The sequence below is a fragment of the Onychomys torridus genome, chromosome 14 (genome assembly GCF_903995425.1).
Source record: "Onychomys torridus chromosome 14, mOncTor1.1, whole genome shotgun sequence".
Classification (NCBI taxonomy): Eukaryota; Metazoa; Chordata; class Mammalia; order Rodentia; family Cricetidae; genus Onychomys; species Onychomys torridus.
Window position 1 is genome coordinate 47,486,995 of NC_050456.1, and position 24,777 is coordinate 47,511,771.

At 48.6% G+C, this 24,777-nt stretch overlaps 1 protein-coding gene across 5 annotated transcripts in view; it reads right to left on the bottom strand.

The window, feature by feature from the left end:
• Positions 1 to 18,470: 18,470 nt before the first annotated feature.
• The window catches only part of Tmem229b (transmembrane protein 229B), a 43,756-nt gene continuing 37,449 nt past the window's right edge, over positions 18,471 to 24,777 (bottom strand). For 4 of the 5 annotated variants that reach the window (XM_036206471.1, XM_036206468.1, XM_036206469.1 and 1 more), the window contains exon 3: positions 18,471 to 21,895. In XM_036206471.1, the coding sequence (XP_036062364.1) occupies positions 21,371 to 21,874 (504 nt within the window). In that variant the 5' untranslated portion in view covers positions 21,875 to 21,895 and the 3' untranslated portion in view covers positions 18,471 to 21,370. The remainder of the gene's footprint in view (positions 21,896 to 24,777) is intronic. The other variant, XM_036206470.1, reaches the window with a different exon arrangement.

The window sequence follows — 24,777 nt, forward strand, 5'->3', positions numbered from 1 at the left end:
CTATGCATTAAAGCAAGCAAGTAACCAAGCAAACAGAAACCCCAAACTCATGCAACGCCCGCGCCCCACCCCCTATCTACAGCAAGCTTCTAATCACTAGCTGTCTAGTCTTCACTAATTTTTGTTCTTTCTCATCTGCCCCAGGGTGTAGGGAGATGGCATCCCTCAGCCTCCCCTCAGTTCAGGGAAACTGTGGATTGACACCTGACTGATGGACGTGGGAGAAAAAACAGCCTGCATCCCTCAAAGAAAGAGGCCATCAGAGTTGGCGGGCCTTCTCTACGTCTACCCACTTTCAGCCTCTTCCTTGCAGCTGGAAATGGAAGATTTCCCATGACAGAGCCTCAGAACAGTGAGATCTTGGGTCCCTGAGTCACCACTCAGAGAAGGGCTTCCCAGGAGAATTTCCCAGTGGCAATTCTCAGAACTGCATTTTTCAGTGACTTAAGCCTCTAACACTTCCAGATTGGTTAATTTTCAAGCATTTGTTATTTTATCTTGATCCATATAGTTGAACATAGATTTTTATTCATTCATGTTTGTTTCAAAGATTAATTTTATTTTACATTAATATTTTAAAATGTGTGTGTGTGTGTGTGTGTGCGTGTGTGTGCTTACACACATGTAAGTGGGTACAGGTGCCTGCAGAGGCCAAAAGGGGGCATCAGATCCCTTGGAGCTGGAGTTACAGCTGTTTTTGGGCCACTGGACGTGGTGCTGAGAACTGAACTCTGGTCTTTACAAGAGCAGCAAACATCCTAAACTGTTCAGTTGTTTCTCCAACCCCCTGTTTGTTTGGTTTCAGATGTTGGTCTCACTATGTAGCCCAGGTTGGCCTCAAACCCAAGGCGCCTCTTGCCTTAGTCTTCCAAGTTCTGGGCTTGCAGGCATGTGCCTATGCTTGGCTGATACTGCATTTATATCCTCTGTTTTCCATCACCAGAGAGGCACCGGGGTTCAAAATTTCTGTGAGACGAATTAGGTAGAGCATGTCGCCGAGTGCCAAGCTCTTAGCTAATTACCTGGGCTTGGGAGCAGAATCCTGGTGAATCGGGAAGCCTCTACTGTCACCACAAGAATATGCTCTGGTGGGAAAGGTTCTGTTTCCGGAAAAAGCCTGGCGAGTTGGGGAATGACAAGGTAGAGCAGTGGCAAAGGGAAATCCCAGACAAGACTGCTGGCTCACTACGGGACATTGGAGTGCTGTGTTCCAGCACAGCACCGGGGAAAAGACCCTGAGTCAGGGCTCCTGAAGGTCCATTAGAAGAGTATGCTGGGAACAGAGGGTGCGGTGTGCTGACCTAAGACAACGCAAGGCGAGTGGGGATATTTAATCTACAAATAGAAGAACTGGCAGGACAGTTGTGTTTCTCTTCAAGGATGGGAAAGGCTGTTCCAAGAGGCCCGCAGGAGGGTCAAATCAGGGCTTCAGGAAGAATGTCCGACCAGAGGGCTTAGATGCTGCTCTCTGCCAAGGACAGGATGCTGCACTCTGGCCTTTGCCCTCCGCTGCTCATTCTCCTCCAACACGGAGGCTCCGAATTTCCTCAAGTGGTTATGCTATCTGATCAAGAGAGTCCAGGAGGAGCTAGTTCCAGCGCAGGCCAGAGGACCTTTACTACCATGCAACGGGATCCGTCCTGTAGTGGATGTGATCCATATTTCCAAAAACAGCTCTCAGAGCCCCGGAGGTGCAGAAGAGCACTGAGAAAACTGAGGAAAGATTCTCTTCCCTCCCCCACCCTCCTCTTCCAACCTTTCCGTTCTCTTCTCTTCCCCTCTCCTTCCTCCCCCCGTCTCCCTAGCCAAAGGTGGCCTTGAACTAACTATGCAGCTGAGACAAGCCTTGAACTGATCCTCCTGCTTCCATTTTCCAAGTTCTGGGATCACAGGCGTGCACCACCACCCCTAGTTATATGGTACTGGACAGAAAACCCATAGTGCCATGCAAACTAAACAAGCACCTGCCAACTTAGGGACATTCCCACTCACTTTTGTTTTGTTTGACTGCATAGTTTTGGAGGCTGTCCTGGAACTCACTCTGTAGACCAGGCTGGCCTTGAACTCACAGAGATTGGCCTGGCTCTGCCTCCTGAGTGCTGGGATTAAAGGTGTGCACCACCGCTGCCGCCGCCATCACCGCCACCACCACCACAACCATCAACACCACCACCACCACCACCACCACCACCACCACCACCACCACCACCACCATAACCATCAACACCACCACCACCACCACCACCTCCACCTCCACCACCACCACCTCCACCTCCACCACGATCACCACCACCACCACCACCACCACCACCACCACCACCACCACCACCACCACCACCACCACCTCCTCCTCCATCACCACCACCACCACCTCCATCACCACCACCACCACCACCACCTCCACCACCACCTCCACCACCACCACCACCTCCACCACCATTTCCACCTCCACCACCACCTCCACCTCCACCACGATCACCACCACCACCACCCCCACCACCCCCACCCCACCACCACCACCACCACCACCACCACCACCTCCCTGTTTTTTATTTAAATATTCCCCCCTCCATTTCTTGATGATAAGTCCTGACTACAGATGTCACTTACCTTCAAAGGGCTGTTTTGAAGATTGGGTCGCTTAGTTTTCACAAGGCTTTGAGGTGGTAATTTGTCTAACATCACATAGACAAAAAGAGGCAGATCTAGAATTTGAATTCGGATTGAGACTGGGGGTCTCCCTGCCTCTACCCCTTTCCCTCCCCACTCCCCCCCCCCGCCCATGCCCCCCATCAAGCTGCTTCTTAGCCCACAGATGGGCCTTTTCTGTTATCACCTTTGGTATGGCTTCCTTAGTCCAACGTTTGTGTGCTAGAAGCACAAGAAACTTCAGGCCCCACACATGGGGAAACTGAGGCACAGTGTGGTCATCGTGACTTATTACTTTCAGAAAAGAAGACTGAGGGGCTGAAGCCTCTGGCAGATGTCCTAAGTGACCTCACAGAGCTTGAGAGCCATCTGCAGCACTCAGTCAAGGAGAGTGGGTTGACATGTCATTTGTCCCATTGTGTGGGAGGAAGCAGCCTGCCTATAGTCCCAGCACTCAAGGGGCCGAGATGGGAGATCCCTTGAGCCTCGCTTGAGAAACATGAGACCTGTCTCAAAGCAAACAAACAAACAACAACAAAACAAAGACAAAAGTAAAATTTCCCCATTGTCTGGTTTCAGGTACTTCCTGAACCTGTCAGCTCTTTGCAAATGAAGACTGGAGAAATGCAGCAAGAGAGCAGGATGGGGCAGAACCAGGAAGAGCACCTGTGGTAAAAGGACACAGGGTCTGCTTGAAGCCGCATGCAGCGCCCATCTGGGTGTCTTGCATCAGCCTGCTTAGGTCCTTGTGTTGCTGACTTGCTGAGTCCTTGAACATCCCTTAGATCATCTGTCTCTATCCTTCCCACCAAGGACATAGACATAGATTTTAGCTGCACCTATTTTCTATTTTCTCCCCCAGAATTGCTGATGCTCTGAGTTGTTCCTTTCCTGTGCCAGGTCCAGGAGGTGTCCCAGTCTTTATCATGGTAGAGCACAGGTTCCGACCCCCCCCCCCCCCCCCCCCCCCCGGAGCCAGCTGCTGAGTCAGAAATGTCCGCGGCACAAGACCATCTGCTAGGCTGTACTGGGGTTCCTAGGCTGCAAAGAGAGTGACAGTTAGAGGTGACCTGTACCTACAGTTCAGCTTTGAGCGTCTAGAAGACACAGGAAGCAGAGTGGCCATAACTGCAGATCTTGGTTCGGCTGTTTATCGGCTGCCTGTGCTTTGGAGATCCTCAGCGATCTCATCCTGTGTCCACGGCGGGGCGTGGGGGTGGGGTGTCCCTCCCCTCTTAGGAGGGCCTCTAAAAAGGGGCCCAAATGGGGAGTGGTGGCACAGGACTGTCATCCCGGTTACTTGGGAGGAGGGCTGAAAACTCAGTGCCTGCCTATGCTTCAGAAGATCAGGCGTTCAAGGCTGGGCCAAGCAACTTCATGAGAAGTCTTGCAACTCTAGCCTGGCATCCGTCCCGCCCCCCCCCCCATGTACATATTTAGTACCAGCAGCAGAACAAAGGCTGGCTGGAGTAAGAACCTGGACTCCGGATGGACACTGCTAGGGTTCAAAGCCTTGTTCCTGCTCTGTCCCTTACAGCTGCACTTCCCAGGAATAGGGCAAAGGGGTGAGTGCATTAACCTCTGAGCTCCTCATCTTCTAAATATACACGGTAATAATCTAATGCTTTGTGGGCAGAGGGGTGTATGGTAATAATCAAACGCTTTGTGGGCAAAGGGGTGTGTGCATTAATCTCTGAGCTCCCCATCTTCAAAATATACACGGTGATAATCAAGTGCTTTGTGGGTTAGTGTGGAAAATTGGATGGCTTCATACTTGGCAACGCACTTAGAACAATGCTTGGCATATAAAGCGTGCGAGGTGGATGGAGACACACCTGGTGTTCTCTGCACCCTTGTGGACCTGCTGAAATTCTTCCCCGGCATTTGGTAAACGTGCCCTTGAAAACAGCATCCCCCCTTCCTTCCAAGAATGGCCCCTTCAATCCTTCCCTCTTTCATGCGGCTCTAAGTTCATGGCATCCTTTGATCTCTCCATTTTCCAACTTCTGACTCCTCCCTCCCCGCATCAAAGCCGGCAATCCTTTGTTGACATTTCCGTTTGCAGCCCAGACCTCCCCAGTGGACAGATCTCTAAACACCTGCCCAGTGCACTCTGTCTTGATCCAGGCACTGCCTGAGGCAGCAGGACACAGGACACATAGCCACGACTCTGCTGTAGTGGAGCTCTCAGCAACTGGACCATTAAACACGCTGGATATAAAAGTGGGGGGCATAGCTCAGCAGTGCTTTCTTGGTATGTGCAAGGCCCTAGTTCTGCATAATTAGGGGAAGCCTCCTGGGGGTGACAGAGAAGGGACTCAACAGTGTCTCAGAGGAGATGACATCTCTGAGGCCAGGTCAGTGATACCAAGTACATTCTGCTGGTCCTTGTGCTGATGCCGTGGCCACACCAGGAGTCTGCTATAGACCCTACTGGGTCCCACCTTGTCTCTCTCCTCATCTTTCCTACACCCTGCTGCCCCTCAGCTTCTACCTTTTCCTGAACCTGCAGTGTACTTTTCCCTGACCCTGGCTCAGGGTTAGCAGCCCACTTCCTTTTAAACTTGGTACAGCTGTGGCTCTCTTGCTGGCCTTGATCACAGACCCCCCCCCCCTTTTTTTTTGAGACAGGGTTTCTCTGTGTAGCCCTGGCTGTGATGGAACTCACTCAGTAGACCAGGCTGGTTTTGAACTCAGAGATCTGCCTCCAGCACCCAGGAAAGTTATCTAATTCTTGTCTCTCCTAAAGACCAAAAGTAGGGCTGAAGGAATAAACTGAATGAGAGACTAAGAAATGGATGAGGCAGGACTCTGTGTTTGTCAAACCTGAAAAGCTATGGAAATTACTGTTTCCTTTAAATATCATGAATAATAATCACTTACTTGTAATGATTATTTGTAATAACTATCATTCATCAGCTATCATAATACTGCTGATGGGCTCATTTTCTTCATCCAGCAAATGTTTATTCGGCGCTGGCTTTGGGTGAGGCACAGTTCCCAGCACTGGAATGAGAGAGCAATGCGGATATGACTCTTGCCCTCTTCTACTTGGCTGCGCTCTGGGCACACTGAAATCATTTCCTAGGGAGTGGGTAAAGTGCTTGTCCTGCAAGCCTGAGGACCTGAATTTGGACCCCCAGCATCCATGTAAAACCCTAGCATCCATGTAAAGCCTGAGGACCTGAATTTGGACCCCCAGCATCCATGTAAAACCCTAGCATCCATGTAAAGCCTGAGGATCTGAATTTGGACCCCCAGCATCCATGGAAAACCTGGGTATGGCAACACGTGTCTGTAATTCCAGTACTGAGAAACGGAGGCAGGAGAATCCTTGGAGCTTTCTGATCCACCACCGTAGCCCAGTGAGCTCCAGGTCCAGTTAGAGATATTGTCTCCAAAATTAAGGTGGAGGAACTGGAGAGGTCTTAGTGGTTAGGAACATCTACTCTTGCAGGGTCCTAGGTTCAGTTCCTGAATCCACTTGGTAGATTACAACCTTCCGTAACTCCAGGTCCAGAGTCTCCAACGTCCTCTTCTGACCTCTGAGGGAATGCTCCAGGCACACATGCGGTGCACAGATGTACATGCAGGCAAATACTCATATACATAAAATTACAACTCCAATGAAGTTGGAAAGTAAAATAAAGTGAAAATTAATAGTGAGAGACACCGTTACTGACCTCTAGCCTTCACACAAGCATGCATAGGCATGCACACCTGCACACACGTGTGTATCACACATATACATAAACACACACAACAGAGCAACAACAACAACTCTCTAGCCCAGATTGAGGAGTCCATTGCAGTTACAAAATGCCCAGAAGGACCAGCGTGGCTGGCCAAAGGACAGCAGGACATTGAAGACCCTGGCAGGCACGAGATATATATGAGAATGGCCTCTGTCTGGTATTCAGTATCCTTGACTGATGGGAATGTTGTCAGCTGATGACTCTGGGACCTGCTGTCCCTTGCCTCGGCAGCCAGGAGCGGGAAATGAAGGGTGAGCTGGCTGATGAGCTGTGGCAGCGAACTCCTGCAGTCTGTGAAACCTGAGGAGTTGGGCTGAGGACAGCTTTTGCCTCTCCTTCCCTGTCCTGGGGTGAACTTCTAGCTTCAGGTTTTTACTTCCCTGAATGAGACACTTGTCACAGCAGATACAGATGTCAGGATCAGGGTGCAGACCGTCTGGATAGGAGGGGTCTGTTGGGTGGCACTGGAATGGGGAATGGAGAGCCTCGACCTCAGGTCTGATTGAATGCTATGGGGTACACTGGCCTTTATGAACTCATCACAACATTGCTAATTCCCTGGTTCAGTCAACAAATGTTTATTGAGCTCCTATTATGTGCTAGGCCCACTGGGAGCTCAGTATACAGTAGCTGATGAGCTGTGGCCTCCAGCCTCCTGTAGATCATTTGGGCAATGTTTTGCTCTTTATTTTCTTAATCTGAGTATGTATGGTGTATGGTATGCATGTGTGTGTGTGTTAATGTGTGTGAATGCAGGTGCATTGTGCCACAGTTTGAGTGCAAAGGCATCTTGTTTGAGATGGGGCACCTTATTGTTTGCCCCCATGTACACCAGGTAGCTGACCTGGTAGCTTCCAGAGACTTGCCTGCCCCATCCCCACCCCATCTCACTGTAGGAGTGCTGGGATTACTGACCCCTGTCACTAGGTCCAGTTTTCTGTGGGTTAAATCCGAACTCGGGTCCCCAAGCTTTCTGTGCATGTACTCTACCCACTGGCCCATCTCCCAAGTCCTTTCTCTTCGTTTGTAATGAGTGTGTTTATTTTGGTTTCTTTGTCTGAGATAGGGTCTCACTGTTACTTAAACTCAAAACTCTCCCGACCTCAGCTTCTTAAACTCCAGGATTACAGGTGTGCACCATCTCAGCTGGTTTAAGATTTTGTTCTTTGGAAAGCATCTGTTAGGATGCTCAACTCAGTCTTGGTCAGTGTTGAGCAGAATCTTCTAGAAGGTGGGGCCTAGTGCAACGTAATATATAGGATAGGACATTGATGTTGATCCTGAAGGAGTAAATTCATTCTTGGAAGAGTGAGTTGTTATAAACCCAGGATACGAGACACGTGACTGGTTTCATTTCTTCTTTGTGCCATTTTGTAGAGCACCAGCGTCATCTCTATGGACTCTCTTGCCACAGAATTCGGAGCCAAATGATCTTCACTTTGCATGTTTCCCAACCTCAGATACCAACACCTCCTACCAACACCAGATGGACAAAGACACTGTTGCTTCCATTTAATGAACAGGCAAAAGAGACAGGGGAATTACTGATATCTTATATTCTTTTTAAAAGACTTTTTTTTTTTTTAAAGCTATTTTCTTACTTGTGAAAATAGTTGGGTGTGTCTGTGGGAAGATCACCTGGAGCTCTTAATTCCCCTTGTTAATTTTGCTTGCTCAGTTTTTGGGTAGAAAGCAAGAGTTCACTCCACAGCCAGGCCGGCCTTCCTTATATCTGCAATGATTCTCTCAGCTGTCTGAACGCTGGGTTCACAGATGTGCCTAGACTGATTTTCAGTGGGTTCACCTAACCACAAGAGTCTGCTATCAACGCTTGGTGAATTAGAGGAGGCTTCATAGCCCTCCCGAGTGTGTTTCCCTGTTCACTCTTTCGTTTTTAGCAGCTTCTTGCCCAATGAAAGTCAAGCCCTGGACAGGTCGGACAGGTCGGAAGCCTCTTTAGAGTTCTTGCTTTCATGAACCCAGAGGCCCATCTGAATGAGCTCTGCTTAAGCAATCTCATTGGCTGGGTGCGGACATAGCTGAAAGGTCTCCCTGGTTACATAAGAGCTCCTTGGGGGTCAGGGACACAGCCTATGCGTCTGGATGGCCAGGCCTGTGGAGAACGCACTGTTCTCCACACAGGTGCTCAAGAAGGCCTAATTGATTAGCCGATTGGAAACAACAACTACAGAGTCGAAGGGCCTGGAAATCTCCCAAAGGCTGCCAGTCAATGGGGGGGGGGGAGGCATGAGGTTCAGGAAACAAGTGATTTCAACCAGGAAACAAGTGATTTCAAACCAATGTGCTTGCTCATTCCCCAGGCGAAGTTTAAAGGGAATGACTGAGGCATTATTCTAGAGCAGTACAAAACTGCAAACACAATAATGGGAGACTAGCTAAGCTAACTAGGTTATGTATTAAGATTCAGAAAAGGGTCTAGAGTTATTTAAAGGCAAGGATGTTGGCTATTTCAATGCAGAGCAATGCATACCAGACACTAAAGTGGGAAAACCCAAATCTGTGAAGAATGCAGAAATACACATGCACGCACACACTTAAAAAGACAAGAAGAAGCTTGGCTATGCAGTAGCTCATTTTCAAGTTTCAGGTTATTATTGTTTTATTATCTTATGTGTATGGGTGTTTTGCCTGCATTTATGTCTGTACACCTCATGCATGCCTGGTGTCCACAGAGGCCAGACGAGGGTGCCGGATCCTCTGGAACTGGAGTTACAGACAGTTGTGAGTCACCATATGGGTGCTGGGAATAGAACCCGGATCCTCCGGAATAGAACTGAGAGCAGCTGCGGCTGTTAGCTGTTGAGCCATCTCTTAAGGCTTTACATTTTATAACTGTGTTTTAATGTATTTACTGGGGAATGATACATGGGGGCATGCCGCAGTATGGATGCGGAAGTTCAAGGATGGGTCAAACTCAGGTTGTCAGGCTCAGTGGTTGGTGCCTTTACCTACTGAGATATCTTGCTGCCCCAGTAGCTCATGTTTAAAGCAAAGAGGCTGGTTATAATATAATCAAGTGTCATGGGAGAAGTCCCTGGGCCTGGTGACCCAAGGAGCATAGTATTGACAATCTAGACTATGTGACCTTAACTACTTTCCTCTCATCCTCAGCTTATTATGTGTGTGGTGGGAATTCTAGTACTGCCTGTCTTATCAGGGAAGGATGGATGTAAGGCAATTCCAAATTTTTCTATACTCTGTGACATATGTTCATAGGTATAAAAATAACAGCACCTTTGATGATATGGTCTAACTCACACATAACTCAGAAATTACAAAATACACAAGATAAAAGAGAATGTTTTGGGATGGGCATGGTGGTACTAGTTTTTTGTTCCAGCACTCAGGAGGCAGAGGCAGAAGGATCTGTATGTGTTTGAGGCCAGCCTGGTCTATATAGTACTGTTATAGACCAGCCTGACTACCTAGTGAGATCCTGTCTCAAAGATCAATGATAGATAGATAGATAGATAGATAGACAGATAGATAATAGACAAATAGGTGATAAATACCAAGAGACAGATAAACACACACACACAGGAGAGAGAGAGAGAGAGAGACAGAGAGACAGAGAGAGAGACAGAGACAGAGAGAGAGACAGAGAGAGAGAGAGAGACAGAGAGAGAGAGAGAGAGAGAGAGACAGAGAGAGAGACAGAGACAGAGAGAGGAAGAGAGAGAGAGAGAGAGAGAGAGAGAGAGAGAGAGAGAGAGAGAGAGAGAGAGAGAGAGAGAGAGAGAGAGAGAGAGAGAATATTTTTCTCTTGATTTGAGACACTGCATGCCAGGCACTTGACAATGACTGTCTCAGCTAATCTCTCCACTTCTCTGAGAGGTCAGACTATTATTAGCTCCATTTTCAGAAGATGCGTAGACAGGTTATATAACATGCCCCAATGCATGAGTCAGGGGCCTAGAATTCAAATTCAGGTCCAAAGTCTGAGCTAGCTACCGAATCTTTTGTTGGGTTGTCAAGATGGACGTTCTAAGGGCACATGGGGTGTGGATGGCAATGTCTGAGGAAGGGGGCTGATGGTCAACATTCATGAAGGTGAAGCAGTCTGCTCCTTCCTGGTCGTTCCCTTTTGCTGTTCTTCCTCTTGTCCTCCCTCCTTCTAGACAGCAAAACCAGCAACCATCTCTGGGGGTGCAATACAAGCCAGGACTGAGTCAAGTCCTTCACAGCAGAGTTAGTGGAAGGGAAAAAAAAATACACAAATAAGTGGAAGGGATGGACAGACAAGCCACTCAGAAGACCGGGAGGCATTTCTTAGGATGTGAAGGCAGGCACAGTGAGATGTTCCTGCACACGGTGCCATCTGGTCCTGCTGGTCAGCAGGCATGAGATCCTGGGGGAACAGATTGAGAGAAAGTCAGCAAACTAACATCTCATGTCATTGCGGTTTCACATCTAAAGGGATCCAAAGAAAAGGCTTGCCACTTTGGTGTTTAATGGGTCCAGACAGGCTCCCAACTCCCATGCTTGGAAGCTCACACATTGCAGAAGCTGCCCATGAGGTGCTGGGGACTAGCTGACCTTGACTGCCTGTGTCTAAAGAACTCCTGTGTATCCCACCGCAGAGAAAGGCTGCAACTAAACTGGATGAATCCCAAAGGGATCGGTCTGTATTGTAGGGTGTATGTAAAATTCAAAAGGTCTGGGTGCTGCACAGTTACCACTTCCTCTGGCTTTCAGCAGTTAGCTCAGGAACAAGAGGAGCTATGCCCAGCAACTGAGCACAGACTCTGACAGGGCAGTTCTACCAGGAGAATGCTGGGAATGAGATTTGAGGCACAAATATTCAAGAATATACTTGCTAAATACATTCGCCAAATCCTGACCCAACCTTGAGCTTAAAGGTAGGTCAGCCTGACCTGCAGGTATACATATACGTTACAGGACCCAGAACCCACTGCTATTGTTCTCCTGTAATTGCAAGGCCTTCTGCTCCCCTCCCTGATCAAACAGCAACAGCACCATGGTGACACAACTGTGTCCTATTCTTTTTGTTGCTGTTGTTTGTTTTCTGAGACAGGGTTTCTCTGTGTAGTTTTGGAGCCTGTCCTGGAACTCACTCTATAGCCCAGGCTGGACTTGAACTCACAGAGATCTGCCTGGCTCTGCCTCCCTAGTGCTGGGATTAAAAGGCCCTGTGCCCTACTCTATGAAAAACTTCCATATCCTGTCATGTGCTAACAGTCATCACCCTCAACAGGAGGTACCAAACTTTTGGTTTTTACCTTTATAAAGAGGCCCCTGCTTGGGGCTCCTCTTTAGACTTCCGGTCATAAGAGTGCATGCCCCTGGCCAGGTTTGTGCGGCTCGATATAAACTTCAAATTCATGAAGAGCACATCTTGGTCTCCTCCTCTTGGGAGAGAACAGCCTGGTTACAACAATAACTCATGAGACAGGAAAAGAGTTTGAGGACGAAATGTATAAAGCAGAAGATCAAATGCTCTAAAAGGGGTTGGTAGATGTAGCTCAGTCCTTAGAGTACTTGCTTGGCATGTGTGAAGCACTGGAATCCGTCCCCAGCACTCCGTAAACGGGTAGACTGGTGTAAGCCTGGAACCCCAGGAGCCGAGAGGAAAAGTAGGAAGAACAGAGTCCAAGGTCAACCTTGACTACACAGTGTCACCTCAAGGCCAGCCTGAGTAACATGAAACCCTGTTGTGGAATATTATTTTAACTCAGCAAAGACATGTTACATTTGCTTGTGCTATGGAATATTACTTTAACTGTGTAAAGGTGTGTTACTTTTGCTTATGCTGCATTTGTTGAATGATGTAAGGATTGAATAATGTATGTCTAATTACTTAAAGATGTGTTGCTTTGCCTGCCTAAGGCAGCTGATTGGTCTAATAAAGAGCTGAACAGCCAATAGCTAGGCAGAGAAGGGATAGGCGGGCTGGGAGGGAGAGGGAATAAATACGAGGAGGGATCTAGGCGCAAGGAAGAAGAGAGAGAGGAGAGAAGGGACATGCCTGGGGCAAGAGGTCAGGCAGCCACCAGCCAGCAGACAGAAGCAGTGAAAGTGAGATACACAGAAGGAAGGAAGGAAATAAGCCCTGAGGCCAAAGGTAGATAAAGAGAAACAGGTTAATTTCGGTTAAAAAGAGCTAACCAGAAATGAGCCCAAGTTAGGGCAAACATTCAAAATTAATAATAAGTCATGATTTGGGAGCTGGTTGGTGGCCTAAAAGAAAAAGCCTGATATAAAACCCTGTCTCAAAAAAACAAAAAGCTCAATAACAAAAAATAATTTTAAAAAAGTGAGGTGTGTGGCAGAGATTTGAACTGTCCACAGAGCAAGTTCCCATTGCTGTACAGAGTGGACAGAAGGGCCGTAGCAGCAAGAAAACCAGTTGATGGAAAACCAGAAGGGATGTTGTTGGAACTCATGAGGGGAACTCCCCAGAGTCAAAGGAAAAGCTGAGAAAACAACAGAAACCCAAACTTGTAGCCGGAAGGTTTCTCCGGTCCTGCCTGGGACCCAGGTTCTGCAGCTGCTTATAAAATAATCACTCAGAAGCTTAATATTATTTACACACTGTGTGGCCTATGGCAGGCTTCTTGTTAGCTAGCTCTTATAACTTAACCCATTTCTATTAATCTATATTTTTCCACGTGTTCCATGGCTTACCAGTTTGCTGGCATGTGTTCCTTGGGTGTCAGGCTGGTATCTCTCCAGACTCTGCCTTTCTCTTTCCTGTCTCTCTCCTTGGATTTTCTGCCTGCCTCTAAGCTGCCATGCCATAGGCCAAAGCAGCTTATTTATTAACCAACGGGAACAACATATATTCACAGCGTACAGAAAGGCATCCTATAGCACATGTCTAAACATCCAGATAGCAGGAATTAGTGGACAGCCAGCTTAGAGTTTGAGTTGAGGTTCAAATGAAAGAATGATGCTGTTTGCTCTGGTTCAGACCTGAGGAGAGGACCCTCCAAGACCACATCCAACAGGAGAGAGGACATTTTGCCAAGTGGTGTGTTGTGACTAATAAGAAATATGTTTCCACTAATGTGTTTGTTTTTTGTCAGTTTGGGTGTTAAAAGTCCCATGTCCTGGGACCCCTTAGCCTCAGACACTCTAGGATAGCTGGCCATTCTGTAACCAACAAGGTAATGGGATAGAGTGAAAAATCCCCCAAAGACTTTACCCACACGCTGCTTAGTAATATGGATGTGTAACATTGTGGTTCAAGACACTTGCTAGGCCGACTGGAACCCAGTGCCCTTCTTGCTGCACGAACCGTTGCCATGGTTACTTTCACACTAAGCATGGGGGTTGGAGGGTCGGTATGTATTGTCAATAAAGTGAACCAAATCTATGAATGTTGCTGTCAGAGAGCACTGTCTCAGTCACTGTTGTCACATGCTGTCTTAGTGACTGTTCTATGGCTGTGAAGAGATGCCATGACCAAGGCAACTCTGATAAAAGAAACCATTTCATTAGGGGCTTGCTTACAGTTTCAGAAGTGTAGTCCATTATCAACATGACAAAGGGCATGGTTGAAGGCATGTCAGACATGGTTCTGGGGAAGTAGTTGAGGGCTACATCCTGATCCGCAGGCAGAGAGAGTGAGCCGAGGCCTGGCATGGGCCTTTGAAACCTCAGAGTCCACCCTCAGTGACATACTTCCTCCAACAAGGCCACTTCCACTCCAACAAGGCCACACCCACTCCAACAAGGCCACACCCACCCCAACAAGGCCACACCCACCCCAACAAGGCCGCACCCACGCCAACAAGGCCACACCTACTCCAAGGCCACACCCACCCCAACAAGGCCACACCCACTCCAACAAGGTCACACCTTCTAATCCTTCTAATCCATTCAACTAGTGCCACTCCTTGGTGACTAAGCAGTCAATATATGAGTCTATAGGGGCCATTCTTATTTAGATCAACACAAATGCCATACAGCTGGTGAGTGGCAGAAACAGAGGTTAGAACTAAAATCCGTCTGGCTTAACACATGTGCTATCCACCACTCATGCCCTTCTGTTGGGTGTTCTATAACACTGCCGAGACCCCGATACTTCACAGGTCCATAGGAAGGATGGGATCTGAGTTCCCCACCTTTGGGTGGGGCATATATGTTTGCAGATTCGCAGGCCCTCAGAACCCATAGGTGCTGTCTATCACAGAGCAGGGGTGCTCATATAGTTGTTAGAGAAAGGGTTGCAGAAGCCAGGGAGGCCTACCTTTCAGTCCTGTTGACCTCAATCCATGACCCAGCCTCTGAGAAGGCAGGCCAGGTGCTAAGGGTATGAGGACTTCCAGGATGTCCCTGCAGCCTGCTCTTGGTCTCACTCCTCAGGAAGGATTGTAAGGACCTGGGCAAGACCTTGCTTCCTTCTTAGAACTCTGATATGTTTTAGGTAAGTCTCCTTCTTAGGTCTGTGTAGTAAAGGTCTGTAGCCATCAGCAGCACTGGGAAGTGATGGACCTTTAACAGGTGGGTTAGTTACTGGGGTGTGCTTGTGAAGGGGGTCTTGAGGTTCTGACCCTTCTTCTCCTTTGTACCTGGCCGTGGGGGCAACAGGCCTCCTCTGACACGCACTCTTGTATGATGGTCTGTGCTGTTACAGGACTAAGGCAAGGGAGTCAGTTGGTAATGGCTTGAAATCTCCAAAACTGTGAGAAATCAACCTTTCTCTTCACCATATGGTGGGTACTTACAAACCAGAAAACTTCCTGTTCAGAAGAGGCAAAGGCTATACATCCTCAGTGGATTTTCCTTCTGTATACAACTTGACTGTAAAATGTCTTTTTTTTTTTTTTTCTTCAATATCAAGATAACATGGGTTGGGGATTTAGCTCAGTGGTAGAGTGCTTGCCTAACAAGCGCAAGGTCCTGGGTTCGATCCTCAGCTTAAAAAAAAAAAAAAAAGATAACATACCACCAGAATGAACCAATGGGCAAATCAGTAGAGCTGGGTCTCGGCTAGGCAAGAAAGCTCCAAGAGGATGTTGGCAAGGCTCGGGGTCTCGTGGATTTGGAAAAGGGAGCAGGTCTGTCAGTTGCTCCATGATTGGGGGCACAGACAATGACTGGGATATAGTTGCTGGAACAGAATTCTTAGCCTTAGGTCCCCAAAAGAGCATATGAAACTCTGGAACACAAACATCATTTACCAGTTGGTCAAGTCGATAGCTCATGCATGCAATCCCAGCGTTAGAGATGCCGGGGCAGGAGGATCACGTAAGTTTTAGGCTACATAGTAAGTTCCAGCATAGCCTTGGTTACAGTGTTAGGCTGTGTTTTAAGAAAATAAAATGAAAAAGAATCATTCACCAAGAGATCCTTCAAGCACTCACTGTGTTCTGGCCTTGTCTGCTCCATACTCAGCTGAGACTGCCCAGGCAGAGAAAACATTTGTGTTTTCAGGACAGTGAGAATCCAGCACATCTCTGAGAGCATCAAAGAATGGCATTCAGGACAGCACTGTGTTCTTTCTGGGTACCATTACCTGTCCCTGCAGACAAGCAGGGTCTCTGCTGGAGATTCCCCCATGGAGAAACAGTCAGTGGTACAAGGGCATAACTGTATGAGGTCCCTGTCAACATCCTTGATCATCCATCATTGCCACTGGTCCCTACTCTTGGAGGTGTCCAATATGGAGTTGAAGGGCTGAAAGGGTGGGTCCTCTGGCCTGTCTGAGTTTGCAAAAGGGCCTGGCAGAGGGTTCTTGCCACGAAGAGGTTTCATCTGGTAGTTCTAAGCCCTCTGAGAGTACATACAGCCAGAGGCCCGGACTTCTCTTCAAGTTGAAAATAGGATCATTGAGAAAAGCCTGGGACAAAAATAAACCTGTGTAGGAGGGACAGAATGGGTGTCAGGGATAAATCTAGCTCACCCGAGGCCAAAATTTCACAACCTCCTCCACTAGGAGGGGTCTTTGGCCAGTTGTCTTGTCTTGGCTAAGATGGCATTCCATTCTGCCCACATGGTGGCCCCCTGAGGCTCTTACCCTGCCACTCACAAATATTCCCATTTAGCTTTGAAAATAGCATTCACAGGTGGTGAACTCAAGGCATCCAGAAAGTCCTCAGTACCAAAGGACACCTGACTCCTCACAAATCCCCCTTGAAAGATCATGCATCAAAACAAGTCACAAAGCTGGGAGCCTGGCCATGTGCCTGTTGTCAGTGGAGACAGAAGTGCTTAGGCCTAGGAGTTTAGGCCAGTGTGGGCAATATAATGAAACGATGTCTCAAAAAAAGGGACTAAAGGGGTTGGAAAGGAATGTGGTGAGTGAATCCAGGCCAGGCATAGTGGTGTACAGCTTTAATCCCAGCACTTGGAAGGTAGAGGCAGGAGGATATCTGTGAGTTCTAGGCTAGCCTGGTCTACGTGGCAAAATCCCAGAAAGGACTACACAGAGAGAGCCTGTCTTAAAAACCAAACCAAACCAAACCAAAAAATTAAACAAGAAAAAAATGTTGTGAATCCAAGGTTGTAGGCTGGATGTCAACAGTCTTCCTGTACAAAACAGGGATATGATGGTACCCACCTGAAATGGGAGAACAAAAGAATGTGTGTGGGTACTTGGTGCCTGGCTGCAGTGCCACAGGAACCACCAGGAACCAAGCTGAAGTCAAATGAGACCCAGTTCCTCCAGCCTTTGACCAGCGGCTCCATCTTCTTGAATCACCATCACAAGGAAGGAACTTGACTGTCTTTTGCTTGTATCAACACACAGGGCAGAAACCCACACTGAGAAACTGCTCTGGGAAGAAAAGTCCAAATTCTAGTACTTTCTTCGCTGTTGCTAAACATTAGGTTTTTCAAATGCGAGAAAGATTTTAGAAGATGCAGACCTTGGCTCTCCTATGCCATGAACTCATGAACTCACGTGATCATGAACTCACGTGAACTCGGAGTCTTTACCCTTTGGATTGGATCTGAGAGGGGAAGATGGAGGGGTGGGGCAAAGTGTAAGAAAAGCAGCTGCCTGGCTGGGGAATGAGTGGACTGTTGGCAAAGAGCTTGATTAGCAGGCATGAGGGTTTGACTTTGGGCTCCAGAGTCCACATAAAAATGTTCTGGCATGGTGATGCATCTCTTGTGGTCCCAGGGCCAGGGAGGCAGAGACAGGAGGGTTCCTGGGATTTGCTGGTCAGCTCATCTAGCCTAACCAGTGAGTTCCAGGACAATGAAAGACCCTATCTCAAAAGAGGTGGACAGCAACTCTGAGGAGAGATACCTCTGGCCTTCATATACCAGCACACACGTGTGCACCTGCACATACATACATGGGGTGGGGATAACAGAAAAAAAGCCACTCTCATTGAGCTGGCTACTTAATAAGTCTTACTCTTATAGAATTGTTTATATTAACATGCAAATGACTGTTAGGATGCTTTAGACTAGCCTAGAACAACTTTGTTTTTGAGACAAGGTCTCTTTGTGTACCCCTTGCTGTCCTGGAACTTGCTCTGTAGACCAGGTCTGGGCAATTTTGAAGCCCTCCATTTTTCTTCCTGGAATCATGAAAGTGGGCAGGGTATGGTGTGTGCCAGGGGTCGGGTAGAGGAGCTAGACAGAGCCAAGATACTTGAAGTAGGAAAGGACTACTTCCTCCAACAGCCAGCCCTTCTCAGGGCACGTAGCATTCCTAGGGAGAAGGAAGGAGCTGTTTTTTCAAGTGTGATTTTCATGTTGTGCAAAAGGGTTCTGGCCTTTTAGGTTTTTTTTTTTTTTTTTTTTTGGAGTACTCCCAAGCCTTTTCTAATTATGGGGCATACCAAGTTATTGCCAGTACGTCTAAGCGCTGCTCATCACATGGACAGGGATAGGCAACCTTGTATGCTGCTGAGACTCTGTATCTACCTTTGGCTTGGGACTACAAGAGCTATGGAGCATTGGGGTGAATTCAGGCTGCTAGAGAGGGTCAGGGCTGACAGCAGGGCCACACCCTCCTCACCACCAGCCATCCTGGTTCAGGAAGGTGTGATGCAGATAATGAAGGGCCCAACCTCCAGTAGCCCCTGGGGAAAGGGCCCCAGAGTGGAATAGATGAGTCACAGACAGTCCAGGAACACAAACACCAGTATATTTTATGTGCACAATTATGAAAAGGAAGAGATAGACAGACATAGCAGGCAATGGGCTCACACGTCAGTCATGCGCCTTTCTCAAGAGCTGTCCAGTTGGAAGACAGTCCTATCCATTTCAAAGGGCCTGTTCCAAAACTGGGGCCTCCAGCTCGTCCAGGTGTGGTGGCCTCAGGGTGGAAGGCACACTCTCTGCCTTAGTCATAGTTCATGGCTAGGTCTCTCCTCTCACCTGCCTCCTGCAGCATCACTTGGCACAGCCCAGAGCTTCAGACATAGATTCTCACATGAACTGACCCACTCAGCAGCCTCCTGGGAGACCCATGAAGAGTAAGGGAGCAGGACAAAAGGGACCCACAGACGCTCCCTATGTATTATTGCTGTGAATAAGCACAGGTCATTGTGACTCTGGCGTGAGGAGGGGACAGGGCACTGGAAGCCTGGCAGACATCCAAAGCAACTCAACCATGCAGGGCAGCATACTTACGATCCGCAACTCCGAGAAGGCTGCCACGGGCTCAGAACATCAGAGGCTCCATAAACAGCCAGCGGACTCCCCACTGCTCGGGAAGGCTTGGTGACCCCAACCTTTGTGTCCCTGTGCACTAAGGGGTTGGAGCCTTGAAGATAGCCAATAAAGCAAGAGCTGAAATCTGGGCTACACTTGGTGAGATCTGTGGGTCTGTGGTCAGGCCTTACATACATTGCAGCTTCCCCTGGCTGGGGATTCTGTGCCTAGGAGGAGCCACAGGAGAACGGAAGACCTGCATAAGCAGATCACATTGCTAGTATTGCCAGGCAAGCAGATTCACTCCAAGAAACCCTTCTGACAGGGGACCGAAGGGGCTTGAGGAAAATGGCGCCAGGGAATGCCTGTAAGGTAACATCTGGAGTGCTGAGACTAGGGGCCACCCAATGGCTTTCTCTGGTTGAGAACTGGGGTCATAATTAATGCTGGGACACCTCAGCAAGCCACTAGATTCAGTTGCGAAGGTAAGTGTGAGGTGGCCTAGAGAGGCATTAGGATTCAGGGAATTGAGATAACACAGCATTGGAGGAAGGGGCCTATAAAATAAAGTCTCACCACTTGTAGATGGAAAGCAATCACTCCCATTGGCAGCCTGAATCCCTGGAACCCACAAAGTCCTAGAATCTGGGCTACAACAAAACCAGAAGCAGCCCCCAACACACACACACACACACACACACACACACACACACACACACACACAATGGTGTTTGATGATGTCTACTCAAGGAAACACTTCATTCTGCCCTGGACAGAGAAAACTGTGGGGAAGGATGCCACAGAAGGCTGAGTCTTTCTCCCAGCCCTGCTGCTGACCCTCGCCTGGTGCTCTCTATATGCTTCTTTCCACAGTGGCACCATCCCTTTTTAAATGATCTATAAGAAAGAAAAGGCTGACTGCTACCTCAGAGTCCCCAGGGTGGCCAAGAGGAGACTGCCACGTGGGATGAACACTCTCTGATGGACTGACTCATCCTTTCAAAGAGTGGAGGACAAAATCAGAAGGGCCTGGAATAAGGATTCCACCTGTCCACTGCCAGCAATGGACCCATCATGGGGGCAAGCTAAGACAGCCGCGCTCACAACGCCCATGAGTATGGCAGGGTTAATACTATTTGAGGAACAAGCTCAAAGGGTCAGCCTGGCCAGGAGGAGTTGTAGGAGGAGCAGCCCCGAGAGTTAGCTGCTGAGCTGAGGCTACAGTAGAACTCATCTTTTTCCAGAAAAGGGGCTCCAAAGAACCTTCCATGGTCTTCCACATCTAATTCCCCATGCATCTCCAACTAGATAAACCTGCTCCCCTATTGACCTGTAAATAAACCAATGTGGGCAAATAGGACCTAGAACTCTGCCTTTTCCCCTCCCACTGTGGAGCCACAGAACACCTCTAGGCCTAGATGGGCATTGGGGGAATACTATGCATGTTTAGTAGGATCTCTGCAGGCAGGGGGCGCCAGACGACCATCCCTGGGCCAGGGAGACAGGCTGGCCCCTGGCCCCAGATGAAGGGGGTGAGGAAGGCTGCAGGAAGGCAGATGGGGCCCATTTTAGAGCTGTGCCTCTGGCCACGGCTGTGTTCTGTAGGGAGCTGGGAGAGGGGAATCCAGATATGGTGACTGACAGAAAATGGCTGCCTGCTAGTGGGAAATGTCTTGAACGTAAGAGAAAGGGGAAACGCCACCGAACACACGGGATTGAAACCCCCAAAGCCCAAGGTTGGTGGGGATCCAGCACCACAGGGGCCCCCCCAGAAGGCCAAGGGAGCAGCGTGGGGCCCTGGGGAAGGGAGACGGGCCAGAGGAAGTTTTCCCAGCCCTTGTACAAGAGCAGTGCCACCAAGCAGCCTGCTGGCTGCTGGGTCTCTCTCAGGCTGCAGCTCAGAGGCCCCTGGGGGAGGTATTGGTTGCAAGCAAGCACCTGAATATTGCCTAATAGGACCAGCCAAAGCCCAGCTGAAGCCAGGGGACAGGTGGGGTGGTGGCCCCAACAGCAGCCAAGGCCTCCTCAGACCTTGTCTCCCACCTGTGGCCCCAGAGTTCATGTCCCTTCATCAGGACAGGCCTGCTGCTTCCAAAGTCATCCACGAAGTCCAGTTGTTCATTGCCCAGGCCCCAGCCCCCAGGATGGGTGGAGAGCCATGGACCAGTCCCAGTGTCTTTCTGTTGTCTGGACACCCAACTCCCCAACACCATCCCACTGCCCACCATGTGTGGTTGTGTTTGCCCTACTGGACTAAGACCCAGTTGGGGACAGGGCTTGTGCTGAACCAAGGGGTAACCCCACCAGCTTGGTCTCTCTGTCATTGAGTTCTTAGGAGAGACCTTAGGCTCTCACATTAATCTTCGGACTCAGTCGGTCTTCACGTGGCCATTGGCCAGGGCTGGTGGACTGGCGGGCTCCCCGGGCTCAGCATCCTTGTCAAAGCGTAGGCGGAGGGTATTGCGGATGATGAACTGCTCCATGATGAGGGCCCCACAGAACCAGGGCACAGCGTACTCCAGGGTGATGAGACCCATGAAGTCAAAGTCAAACTGGGAGTAGTCCCAGGGGCAGGCGTTGAACTGGCGCAGAATGAAGCCTGTGGTGAATTCCCAAAAGTAGGTCCAGAGCGTGTAGATGAGGCAGCGCACCAGCAGAGGACAACGGCCCCGTAGGCGCAGGTACATGCGCTCCACAATCAGGATGGAGGTGCCGTAGATGAAGAGGGCCCACACGCTCGTGACCCCCGGGAACTTCCAGTTAAAATTCACCACGAACTCCCAGGCCGCCGTGAACATCACCTCGCAGAAGTAGCCGTGGATGGCGTATAGGTACCAACGGGACAGCGCTGTCAGGGGCTCAGCAGAAGCCATGGTGACGACTTGGACTTCCTGCTGGGGATACAAGGAGACAGATGAGGGGAGCCACCCTGCACCTTCCCCTGCCTTCTGCTGCGCATCTCTGTGGTGACCAGGCTGGAGGGTATTTCAAATCTGCTTTTACTTTTCTCCGTCCTCTTTGGTGCTAACCATAGTTTCAACCTTCTACTCCTTTGCATCCCCTCAGTTCTGTTATCCCTTAGCCAAGTGGGCCTGGGAAGAGACAGGAAGAAAGCCTAACCCACTGGCTTCCCCTGAGCAACTCTACTCAAATACTGTGTGGAAATGTCTACTGAACTCCATCACATTTATGGTCATCTGAAGTCAGTTGAAGAATCAGCTGCCCTGACCCACAGGTCTCTCTCCCTTTCTCACCAGGCCAGTCAGGGACCCTGTTTCTCTCTTTACTTCTTTCCCAACAGTTCCAGGTCACTCATATTCTGAAATCTAAGCAGTCTTCTCTCTATATATCTATATCTATATATTTATAGATATAGATATAGATATTTTTAACAGCTTTTGAGTCTCATATATTTCTCTCATATATGTATCTATATATAAAATATCAATATCATAGCTATATATTACAATTTTTATAGTTTTTAAGTGTACAAATCAATAGCATTAAGAACATTCATAATGTTGCACAATCATTGTTGCCATAATTTCCAGAACCTTTCTAATGTCCCAAACAGAATCTCTGCACCAGAGCTGGGATGTTGCCTAGTTGATAGGGCTTGCCTAACACCATGCAAACTGGGTGTGGTGGTATATACTTGAAATCCCAAAGAGGTAGAGGTAGAAGGATTAGGTCATCTTCAGCTACATAGAGAATTCAAAAGCCAGCCTGAGCTACACTGGACCTTGTCTCAAAAGAGAGAAGAAAACTATATTGTTAAATGCCAAACCCCCACTCCCCCTTCCTCCAACTCCTGGCGGCCATTGTTCCAGCTTCTAAATATGAGAGCTCTCATAATTCTTCTCCTGTGGCTAATCATTTGACTTAGTGTAATATTCTCCAGGTTTATGCAGGTTGTAGCCTGTATTGGAACAAATCCCCTTTTGAAAGGTCGAAGGAATTCCACTGGATGGAATGTTCTGTTTCTCCACTGTTCGTAGACACCTGGATGGCTTCCATTTTTGAACTATGCTGTTACACATGGGTGAACATGCATCTATTCATGACCTGCTTCCAGCTCTTTTGGGTCTATACCTAGAAGTAGAGTCATTAGGCTACATGGTCATGTGTGGTAGCCTTTCTGAAGAACCGCTATACTGGGTTGGAGAGATGTCTTAGCGGTTAAGGACACTTCCAGAGGACCCGAGTTCAATTCCCAACATCCACACGGCAGCTGTCAACTGTCTGTGACTCCAGTTCTAGGGGACCTGACACTCTGGCCTCCGTGGGCACCAGGCACACATGTGGTCTACATTACATACAAAACACAATATACACTAAAAAATAAATTCTCAAGAACTGTGGTTCTGCTTTATACATTTCACATCCTCAGCAGAACATGTACAAATCCCAGTTTCTTTGTATAACTGTCAACATTTGGTTATTGTTTTCTCCGTAACATCCATCCTAAACTAGATACCTAAATAGGATATCCTTGTGGTCATGTTCTAGTTTTAACTGCTACAGTAGATGGGGTTTGGCTCACCCTTTCTCACTCCTTCTCTCTCCAACCTCACTGCCAGTCAAGGCCTGGCTTCCTCCCATCGAGCTTCCCCACAGCCTTGTCTGGCTCCTAGGCCTCTGACTTTCTTCTGTCTTAGAGGGTCTGGGCCACTCATGAGGCCCACTATCAGAAGCTGGTCTATTTACTTTTTGATGCTCGGGCCCTGTGATTCAACTCTAACTTCTTGAATGAACTCCTTGAGTGACTGTTTGACAGTCTTGTTATCCAGCTATTGCCCGCGGCCTCTCCTCTGTAAGCATCTAAACACCTCATCTTTTTTATGTAGAGGGTAGTGTGGGAGAACTCACAGTGCATCAAGAATGAGAAGTTTCGTCAGCTACAGTAGGCATCCGGCTTGACATCTACCAATCTTCTCTCCCAAGGCAGGACAAGGGACAGAGGTTACCAAGATGGCACCTGGAGTTTGCCTACCCAACTGAGAATCCTACCATCAACTCGTAGCTACATAGGCCTCATTGCAATGATACTTATCTACCCTAGTGCAGAAATCACATTTTTAAAAACTTGCACTTAATTAAAACTCATATGAAGCCAAGTGTGGCATCACGTGCCTACAGTCCCAGCTCTTGGAAGACTGAGACAGAAAGATTGCAAGTTCCAGGCCAGCCTGAGAGACACAGAAAGACCCTTTGTCAACACAATTAAAAAAGGGGGAAGGAGAGCAGGGGTCAGTTTGCCTACTTGATTCCCAGCCCTGTGTAAACCGGGCATGGCAATATATGACCGTGATCCCAACACTTGGGAGCTGAGGAGTGAGGCAGGAGGATCAGAAGTTCAAAGTCATCCTCAGCTACATAGCGAGTTCTGTCCAGTCTGAGCTGCAAAAGGTCTGAGAGAGGGTGGTAAGGGGGAGAGAGAGGAGGAAGGGAAGAAGGGAGAGAGGACATCTTACTCCTATTTTTTATATGAGACTGGGAGGGAATGTCATCTGCCCCACACCTCCAGGGTCAGTAAATAAGAGCTTAGACTAGACCCAGCTCTCAATCCCACTCCGGATGAGGCCTCCTGCATAGACCTGTATGCCTCCTGTCCATTCCTCGCTCAGAAACATGTGAGGCTCCCCCGCTTTCCTAATGGAACATGATAGCACCCTTGGCCTGCCATTCAAGGCCCCAAGTGCATCTCTTCTACCGTATTCTCACCACCCAGGCCTCCCTGTCTGGGTCCTGTTCATCCTGTTTGGTGTGCTTTCTC